The sequence below is a fragment of the Fulmarus glacialis genome, unplaced genomic scaffold (genome assembly GCF_000690835.1).
Source record: "Fulmarus glacialis isolate BGI_N327 unplaced genomic scaffold, ASM69083v1 scaffold10739, whole genome shotgun sequence".
NCBI classification, from domain to species: Eukaryota; Metazoa; Chordata; class Aves; order Procellariiformes; family Procellariidae; genus Fulmarus; species Fulmarus glacialis.
Window position 1 is genome coordinate 6,539 of NW_009233866.1, and position 10,395 is coordinate 16,933.

The window sequence follows — 10,395 nt, forward strand, 5'->3', positions numbered from 1 at the left end:
CGCAGTGTTACAAAAGGGGGGGAGGGGGATTTCCCAACCTTTTTCAGTTCGGGTGAGCTACTGAAAATCATTTTGTACTAGCTATGTCACCGCTCCCGGCAGCCGGCGGCGGTGCTTGGTGCGGGGCCGTGCCGGGGTAAGGTTTAGCCGTTCTACAGCAGTAGTTTTTAAGGTTTTTTTGTTGTTTGTTTTTTTTTTAAATCGCCTGGTATTACTAATGAGGGTTGTTGCAAATCACACTTCCAGTGTAGTTCCTAGGGTAGGCCCAGTAAAAGGGATATCGCAGCTTTGTGTGGGGGAGAAATTGAGCTGACATGGCCAGTACAAAGGAGAAATAGGGAGGGAATAACGTTTTGCACCTTATTGAAAAGAGGAGAAGATTTTAAGTGCATACAGACATAGTTAAGAGCTTTTATTGTGACAGGAGAACTTTTTTCCATATGCGTGCATACTCTCTGTAATTCCAGTGTAAAATATTGTACTTGCACTAGCTTTTTTAAAACAAATATTAAAAAAAATGGAAGAATTCATATTCTATTTTCTAATGGTGGTGTGTCTATTTGTAGGATACACTCGCGTCTGTTTATTGAATTTTATGGTCCCTTTCTTTGATGGTGCTTGCAGGTTTTCTAGGTAGAAATTATTTCATTATTATAATAAAACAATGTTTGATTCAAAATTTGAACAAAATTGTTTTAAAGAAATTGTCTGTATACCAGTACAAGTTTATTGTTTCAGTATACTCGTACTAATAAAATAACAGTGCCAATTGCAAATGTGTGTTTTGTCTTTATGAGTAACGACTGAATGTGAGATCGCTTTCCTAGGGAAGTAATTTGCCCCATTTAATTCTCCCCCATCGGCAATGCATTTTAGAGCGTTTGCTTTTATTCACGACGACGCAGAAATGCGCACGTACCCTCCATGGCCACAAAACCCTCTGCAGACCGTCCGAGTGAAGCTCTTTATTGCATAACAAAACTTTCCAGTTACAACTTTTGCACGCTTTAAATGATTGTGCCACGTGCGCCGGAGGCGTTGCGCAGACGCGGTTGCTCCAGGGGAGGGGAGGCAGTGCTCCTCGTTGCCATCTCAGCAGGGCCGACTGGGGCAGGAAAACATCGAATGCTCATCAGCTCTTTTTGGCCGATGCTGCAGAAGCGCTTCGCAGTTACTGCAAGCAACACCAGGGAGTTTTGGACTCTGAATTATTTATTTATGTATGAAAACTTCAACCAGTAAACATTGTGTCAAGTGAATGCTGGGGAGGGCTCGCTTGAACATCTGAATGACCACAAGCAAAGCGAAGGCTGCGGGGGGGTGGTCCATGCTGTGTTCAGGGGCGCAGAGCTGAGCCAGCATCTAACCAAGACGCGCTTCGGCCCCTCTGCCCCCGGGCAGCTCCCAGCCCGCAGGGAAGGGCCCGGCCCTCCTGCCTGCCGGCTCTGGCTGCTGCAGAAAGCAAACTGCTCTTCTTGGGCCTTGGCTTTTTTTTTTTTCTCTCTCTTCTACACAAGCAAGGCCAAACCACACACTGGTTGCAAAAGCCCTCCTGGCTCCAGCAAAGAACTTTTGGTATAAAACTGATACTAGCAACTAAAAAGCAACGTCCCCAGGGTGGAGGGGCGGGGGGCAGTGATGGGCAGACACTGTATGTACACTGGCAGAAAGCTGTAGCAGCAAGTCTGCTCAAGACAGTGGAGCTCGATAGGTATAAACTAGGGAGTGCTTAGTTCAGAAAAGGCTTCAAACCCAACATGTCCGTGACTGGAAAACACCAGCCCCCTGTGCCAACACAGCGGGGCTTGGATAATTGCTGCTGTGTTTCTTGCTCACCCCCATCCTTTCTCCCCCTGCTACTGACTAGCTGAAAGGAAGACACAGGCACGCTTTGTATGGGAAAACCTCCAAATGTAAGCAGAGCCTCCTCCTGCTCCTGCTGACAACTCTTCATATTTACAGGACGGCCCTGACCTACACTCAACCCCCGCCATGCCCCAAGGTGAGAAGAAAGCTGCACAGAAGAGCACAGCCAAAGCCCCTGCCCCATGGCGGATGGGGGTGAGCCAGCTGTGCCAGTAAGCGGAGGGGGGGAGAGCGAGGCGAGGCACGCACTTGCTTCTTTCAGAGACAGGAGACTTGCGTGGCTTGTTTTGCATCTGGCAGGATGCTGGCTCAAGACCACTCCTCTAACAGGCTGGCCTCACGCCTACGAGGAGGCCTACACACGTTCTCCCTGCAGCCACCACGTAGTCACTCGGGTGAGCAAGGCTGCTGCTGTGCCAAGACCTTCCTCCCCAAGGAGAGTTCAGGTAAGCCAGGCTGCGTGGGTAGGAGGGCCGGCCAGCCCACCCTGCGAAACATGCTGCAGCAAGGCGACTCCAGAATGAGACTGGGAGCAGCGGGGGTGTTTTACCTGTCCTTATGTTTCAAGAAGCCAGAGATGGACACGCTCAGCAGGGATTGCTTTAATGATGCAATGTTACCCTTTCCAGCATCCCAGTCTGTAGGTCTTTGACATGTTAAACTAAACCACTGCAGAGCCAGTGGGCCAAACCTCAACATTGCTCTTAGGTGCTCAACTTAACAGTTGCCTGGCTGGGGGAAGCAGGCATGACCTTGGCCTACAGCACAGGCTATCACTTTCAGTGATAGACAGGATGCGGTTGGAGTGGTGGGGTTAAAGAGGACCAGGTTATGCACAATCACCCAACACTAAGCGCTTTTGAATGACACTTCCCACAGAAGGACACCAAGTAACAGAGAACCCGGTCAAACCTGCAGGTGAGGTAGATCCACAAATGGCACGTGGCATTCATCAGTAGTTGTGGTCTCTGCTTGGACACCCTGCCAGGCACAGCGCACCCTCAGCTCCCTCTATGCCCCCAGTTCCTTGCAAGAGTGGCAGCGGGCTTGAGCAGGGCACAGGACCTGGGGCTAAGTGAAGATAAGGGCAACTACGAGAGCACAGGACTGGGTGTTAGCGGAGGGCTCGAGCTCGCTTTTTTTCCATTTTCCAGCCTGTCTGAGAGCTGGACGTGTACAGTGTAATTGAGTGCTGACATAGTTGAGGGTTATCCATGAACAAAACCTGCATACAACGTTGGGCGAGATGCAGACGTGCCACCGGTTCAGCCTTTCTGCAGCTGATTTCTCTCTCCCGCTCACTTTGGAGAGAGAAGGAGAAAACGAAAGAGAAAATATGCTGCTTATCAAAATGATGGTAAGAGCTGCTATTTAGAAAACCAAATACCCTAAGTCAAAGCTTTATCAGTAACTATTCTTAGCGCCAATGTCATTCACAGCCTGGAGAATTCAGGTGACAACTTAAGATCAGCCTATCCCCATCCTTTCCTGTTAGTCACTGGTCAGTCAGAGGTATGTGTGGCGGGGGAAGGAAAACGGGTGTGAGTGGCCCCAGACCAGGCTGGCTGTCCAAGGGTGCAGCCTGCCTGGGGAGAAGGCTCCATGCTTGCCACGCTGATGGAGAGGCAGCCCCCACTTCTCCCCAGCGCCTGCCCTTTGGAAAAGAAATTGTTCCAAAGACATGTCATGAAGCTGCTCTGTTCAGTGTGTGTATGATCTTTTTAAAAAAATGTTTACAAATATATATTTTTTTTATATGTATATGTATTTCTTAAATTCCATTTAGACATGTAGCTAAAAAAAGTAGAAAAGCGCTAGCAAGAGTAGGCGTGAGACCAGCAGACTGCTGCACTTCCCACGTATGAAGGCACGAGTGTGGAGACACTCCTGTGGTCAGGCCTGCGACATGATGGTCCAACCCTCCTCCTCACGGAGGTTGTACCCCTACCCTTCACATCACGTAAATAAAGGAACAGCGACCTCCTACAGCCATACTGATGCAGAGTAGTAACACTGCCTGTATTACTAATACTCTGGGCTTAGTGCAGGTGAGAGCAGTATTTGGCCTGCGGTAGGGTTTGTGATAAAGAAGTCTGGCATCTTCTTAACGTGATGCTTTCAGGCTGAAAGGAATAGAGATCAGATCCTTTACTCACAGGGCCTGCTTCTCTTCTGCGTTCAGGTCCCTTTATGATATCTGGGCAGGACAAATGGTCCTTAAAGCCAGCACAAGCATAACCTTGTTCCCATTAAGGCCCTAATTCACCTCCAAAGCAGAGGAAGGGGTCATACAACAATTAAGAATTATGTCCTACATGTTAAATGGAAGACATTTAGAATACCAGGCTATTTGGAAGATAACTCTGTGCTTTTTCTAATGTGCACAACACACTTCAATATCACCAGGGATCAGCCTGTGGCCTAGCTTTGCTCCTCATTATGGTCAATTGTACCAATCCTTTGCATGGCTTTTTGAGCAGTCCAGCATATGAGTTTAATTCTAGAGTTTCTCTTTGCTATTCCTCTTCCTACAGATCATTCTCTTGCCTTTCAAAGGAAGCCTGCCTCTTTCTACAGATATCTACAGGAGGAGAAAGTAAGACTCTCAAGTACTGAAGTAACATCAGCTGTATTATGATCTCAGCAGCACTTTAAAGTAAGTGGCCAAGCATTATTAATTCATTGGTGCTCACTTTTACATCATTTATCATAACGAGCTACTGTGGTATTCATGTGGATGCAATGTGTATTTCATTGTGATTTATCAATTAATTAGCGGGCCATTACACTTTATTAAAGTGTTACCCAGAGTCTTAAACATTCATTACTGCCTTTAGAGCAAATGCTTTAACTCCATCTCAGCCTACCAGTGTCTTGCAATCAGGCTATTCTGCCAAAAGCAGAGGAGTGGTACCAAATAACCAGAAGTGAATTTGATCCCTCCGGCCTCATTCACCTGGCCACAGACAATGCATGTCACAGCGTTTTTATGTCTTTGCTGAATGGATAGTAACAGGCAAGGGAACAGGGAGGGCTGCAGAGAAACCTCCCCTTGGTGGGGTTACTGTTATTGAGTGTCAACGTCTTAAAAATCTGTTCACAGAGCGCAGGTAAAAGCAGGAACCCAAGTAATTCAATAACTGCGTACACAAAAAAGCAGGCAAGCTCCGAGATGTTTTCTCCTGAATGATCTCCACAGATGGGGGCAGGAGGGACAGCACAGGTTTGCTACATTCAATGTCAGCTTCTCTGAAGAGGCAAGTCTATTGAATAGGGAAATTTGAGTAAGAACGGCAGTACCAGCCCTGTGAATTGAGAGTGAAAGAGATCTGGCACTTTTATCATCACAGTAAGAAGTCACCAGTAGCTAGGCCTCATCCACCATCCACCTTTGACATTCTGCAGGCTGGCAGCCATGCCACAAACATCCATTCTTTTGCTAGAACAAAGATTAAAGAGGATTTGATATTTGATTTCTCCACACAATTCCTTGCATCTTTTTCTCTTCCAGCCTGCAATTTCTGGAGGGTGCGCTGCCAGAAGCAGTGGTAGCTGACAGGTCAGTCTTAAAAAAGGGAATGTGTGTATGTGTGCAGGCATAACAGCCATGTCTGTACAAGCCAATTCCTTGTTAATTGAGATTTCAGCAGCTTTTTATCAGAGGGGGAAAAAACAGGTAAAGAAATGTTGATTAAAAAATAAAATAGGCACAACAATAAAAGATGAGGCTACTGCATTTTGAGCCAATGGCACTGTGTTAATAGCATGACCTTCCCCTTTCAAATCCCAGCCATAGTCGCTCTAACGGCTATGACACTGCCATTCTGAGAGAGAGGAGAGTTTGCCACTAACACAACATGGAGGAGAAAGCAGAACAGAACAGCAGCCCTTCCTGCTCCTCTCCCTCACCCCTCTATCTCCAGCCCCCAACTCCTGGGCTAAGAGAAGACCTGGCTGTGCTGCTGGGTGACCCGGATAAACGTTGTTCTCCTGCTCAGTTCCTTGAGTTTGGCAGCTCCCACGTAGGTGCAGGTGGAGCGCAGCCCCCCAAGGATGTCCAGGATGGTGAGTTCCACGTCCCCTCTGTACGGTACCTCCACAGTTCTGCCCTCTGAAGCCCTGGAGAAGAGATCGGTTACTGCATTTATGTCTAGATGCAAAACATAATAGTGTGTTTACTGGAGCAATGTGGAGCTTAGTATTCTGCATGCTGCAGTTTACAAACATTCCCCCAGCTTTATTGCTTGCTTGTCTGTTGCTGCTTGGTGCTCTCTAGCACTGAAATGCCTCAACTGCAATTACCACCAAGACTGGGAACTAGAAGCAGACAGATCTTGTAGATGTCCCAATATCCCATGAGTGTACTTACAGATCTGTGCCTTCCTCCCCTCCACCATTTGCCTACAAGCAAGTGAAAGCTTCCAGATTTATTGAAAGGTATATTTGACCTTGAGAGTTGCAAGCTTTAAAGTATAAGGAACAGCCAGGCTCATGCAACTTACAGAAATGTTGGAGCTGGTTCTCAGCAGGCACCACTCGGCACAGCTCTACAGAGGCTTCACAGCCCCTGGGCTCTGTCCCATGTCACTGACCAGGCACAGATGGAAATGCTCCAGCTGTCTCCTACCAGCCTGATTCTCCAGAGCCCACAGAGATGGGAGTTACGGAAACCCGCTGCAGAGCTGTCCCCTGAAGCTAAAAGGTGAGCTAGCACAGTTCAGAGCCACGCAAAAAGGCCAGAAAAAAATAGCAGTGTTGTGAATACTGTCAAGTACGGGTGCATGCCGGCACAGACTGCACTGTTCCCAAAAGCACATCTGAAGAGTTACACGATGGAAGAACCCAGGCAACTAACTTTCACCCCTTTCGGCTTTCTCCAGCCTCATGCTCAGCAATCCTTCCTGCAGCGGAGTTCCCCAATCACCCGCTGATCTCACTAGGCTTTAGAGCAAGCTTGTTCTGCACAGCACACTAGCTCCTTTGGAGAGGCAGGCCTTGGGAAGGGGAGGTCTAAGAGAAATGCGGAGGGGAGACAGGATTGCTCTCCTTCTCCCCTACAAAATGGAGGCAGAAATCACGGCAGGGATCTGTCATTGTGGTAAATGTGGCTTTATTTACTTCTCCCTTAAACAAGTTGTCTAGGGGATAGTGCAAGAAAGAAAGGGCATGCCTGTTTGGAGGCTCCATTTGCAAATCATTAACAACAGCAACAGCAGCTATGTGGAGGTACTTCAGTATAAGCTTGGCTATATTTCATTATGTTAGTTTAAATGTGAGGTCAAAGCCCTAGGGTGACAATAAAGGAGAAGTGTTAATATGCCATATGAATAAGGTACCATGATTAATCTCCCTACACCTGATGAGTAATTGACTCCTTCTTGAAACTCTCAAACACCGTAATAAGCGGCCAGTGGAAGATGTATGTACCACTGCCATCTAGCAGACTGCACGGGGCTCCGTGGTGTGTTGTAGGGTCTGCGCTGCTGGGAGTTCACAGGCTTTTATTTTCAGCTCCAGTGCCACCAGGAAGAGAAGGCCTGGCCCACAAAACGACACAAAAGTAGTCATGCTACCATTCTGCAGCTTGGATTTCGGCCATACCTACCTCTTCCAGTAAAAGTCAGGAGGTTCAGCTCGGCCTCCAGGGAGCTTCCCGCAAGATTGTGAGAGACAGTGCAGGGAAACCAGTGTGAATTTTACCTGCCATCCCGCCCTCTGAAGAGCTCTGCAGGCTGTATTGGGCAAGAAATGCAGGGTTTACTGCATTCATGCATGACTGCCCATTCAGTTCACGCATGAGAGTCCAATTAATTTATGCATGAATGCCCCATCAGTTCAAACATGAGTGCACTGTTAATTCATGCTTGAGCATCATGTGGGGCGTAAGTTGCAGGGTTTTGATAGCAGAGAGCTGACTGCAAACAAAGGCAGCCCCAGTTACAGTGGTTCAACAGACCTGCAGAGATCGGAACGCTGCTCTCCAGAGCATGAACACTTGGTGGTCCTTTTTTCAGAGCGAAATTACAGAAACGTGGGACATTTACACACTGCCCCTGGGGGATGCCCCTGCAGTGGCTATGGTGGTGTTAGGAAGCTGGAGCTTGTGGGATGCCTCTTCTGGCTTTGGAGACCAAAACCTACAGAAGTGGTGAACACCTAACTTCACAGCCCCAAAGCTCTGACAGCTGGACAGTTGCTACTGCTCCTCAAGTATCAGCTGATAAGCTGGTGGGATGTTCTGTTGATCAAGGAGTAACCTATAGATACCGTACTGGGGGAAGCATGCTGGAAGAGAGGTGTGAGATTAGCTCCACAGAAAATGCCGAGTCCAGTTTTATGTTCATCCTTGGAAAAAAGTGTCAAAAAGGGCTGAAAATTCTCCATGCTCCCACCCTCCATGCTGGGAATAACAGATGTTCCAGAAGGAAAAGGAAGAGTATAGGATGGAAGTGGGACAGAAATCTAGAGCTGTGAGTTAAGCAACTGCAAGCGCAGGAAAAGGGTCACAGCTCATTTAATGTTGTTATGGCTGTGGAGCAAGCCCCAAGAGAGCGAAGCCATTTGGTGTGTCATCTTACTCCCCAAATGGGGAAATGCCCATGCTGCTGCGTGTGAACACTGTTCACTGGCCCCCCTCCATTTTGGATGTAAATGAAGCCCTACAGCTACTGAACTCATGACCCTACTGGTACTTTCAACAGTGGTGGTAATTTTTGCTTGTACGATCTTAATCATATGCTTTAATGCTAAAGCACAGTGAGTAACCTGAACTGCCATTATGTTCTTCATTGTTTGTTTTGAAGGGAAAAGTCCTAAAATTTGTAGCAAGTATTCAGATTATGATGATGTTAACCCTGCTAGGGGTCCACAGGGGCGAGGGGTGGAGTTTGTAATGGGTATATATTCAAACTGTTGGGGTTTTCTTGGTTATGTGTTTTGCAGAAACAAAGTGTGAAGTTTGTAATAAGCATGTGCTCAGATTGTTGTAGTATGCACCTCCATAGTCTTGTCCTCAGGGATGAGGGCGTGAAGTCTGTGATGAGTATATACTCAGGCTGTTTTAACGTTAACCCCAATACTCTAGTCCCCGGGGGAAAGGGGCAGAGTTTGTAACAGATAACATATTGCCCAGACCTTGCTGATGAGTCCTGTCATCTGGGCCCCAGGGGACAGTGGGTGGAATTTGAGTAAGCATATGCACACGTTGTTGCACTATTAACCACTGTAGTCCGGTGCAGGGATGGGGTCTGTGATGGGTGTGTAACCAAACTATGATGTTAACCCTTTAATGTGGTGCTCAGGATGGAGAAGTGACATTTTAGTAAGTGTACTGTTACAGTATTAATCCCTACTGTCTGGTCCAAAGGGAGGAAGAGTGGATATTATAACTGATGTACATTAAGATTGTGATGATGTTGAAAGAGTTCATAATGGATTAACATTCAAAGAGTTCTTCGATATGTGCCTTGCAGAGATGAGGAGTGCCATATAGGCTGTAAATTGCTGGGCTTGCTGTGTTCTTGTGTGAGTGCCAAATTAGTTCATGCATGAGCACTGAATAAATTAATGCATGAGTGTCCAATTAATTTATGCATGAATGCCCAATTAATTTTTGCATAAGCATCCAATTAGTTCACGCATGCATGCCCAAATAATTTATGCCCAAGCACTTTGTTAGTACACGCATGAGCGCCCAATTTGTTAATGCATGAGCACCCAGTTAATTTACATGAGCACCCAACTGTTATACACACGGGTGCTGTGTTGGGCATATATGGTAGAGTTTGGGTAGCAAGGGCTGCCGGTGTGACCTGTGTGGGAGAAGGCCATGATGTGCTTCATGCCAGTCACAGAGATGGTTCCACCTGGCTCTGAAAATGGTGTGAACCACCAAAACTTCAGCCCGTCAGGGAAGCACATGACACCTCTGCTCAAGCGTATTTCAGAAACAGCAGCAGCCACTGGGAGAGGAGACACACCTGGACACGCCTGAGGAGACATGCACTCTTGAAAGGAGGTGCTCCATGCCAAAAGTGTGCACTCCAAAGGGACTGTAGTCCCTGGGTGACCCATGCCAGAGCAGGGACAGCCACGAAGGGACTGTGGCCCATAGACAACCCACGATGGAGCAAGCACAGTAAGAAGGAGGAGTGGCAGACAGAAACCATTACATACAGGACCACAATGTCCTGCGCCACCCCCTTCCTCACTGAAGGAGTTGGGACAGACTGAGTGTGACCTGTGGTGAAAGTAAGGGGAGTTGAGACATGGCGGGCCGCAGAGAGGTGCCTGGCTTAAGTGGAGTCTGGAAAAGGGGGAGGAAAGGTGTTTACTTACATGTTTTTTTAATTACCCAACAGTGATTAGAAGTTTGTGTTAGTTGGCGATAAATGAAACTAAGTAAAAAATCCCCAAGTTGAGACTGTTTTGCCACCAACAAATGCCTGTGCTCAGGCCACGCATGGATTACAAGGGGTATCACAAAAGCTGGCACACTTGGCAGAGAGCTGCATAAGCAAGTCAGCAGGA

The 10,395-nt window shown here is 47.4% G+C and overlaps 1 protein-coding gene across 1 annotated transcript in view; it reads right to left on the reverse strand.

Moving 5' to 3' along the window:
- Positions 1 to 5,245: 5,245 nt before the first annotated feature.
- Positions 5,246 to 10,395, reverse strand: part of GMPR (guanosine monophosphate reductase) — a 42,682-nt gene continuing 37,532 nt past the window's right edge. Inside the window, exon 9 of the mRNA XM_009585462.1 lies at positions 5,246 to 5,985. Coding sequence (XP_009583757.1) covers positions 5,805 to 5,985 — 181 coding nt within the window. The 3' untranslated portion in view covers positions 5,246 to 5,804. The remainder of the gene's footprint in view (positions 5,986 to 10,395) is intronic.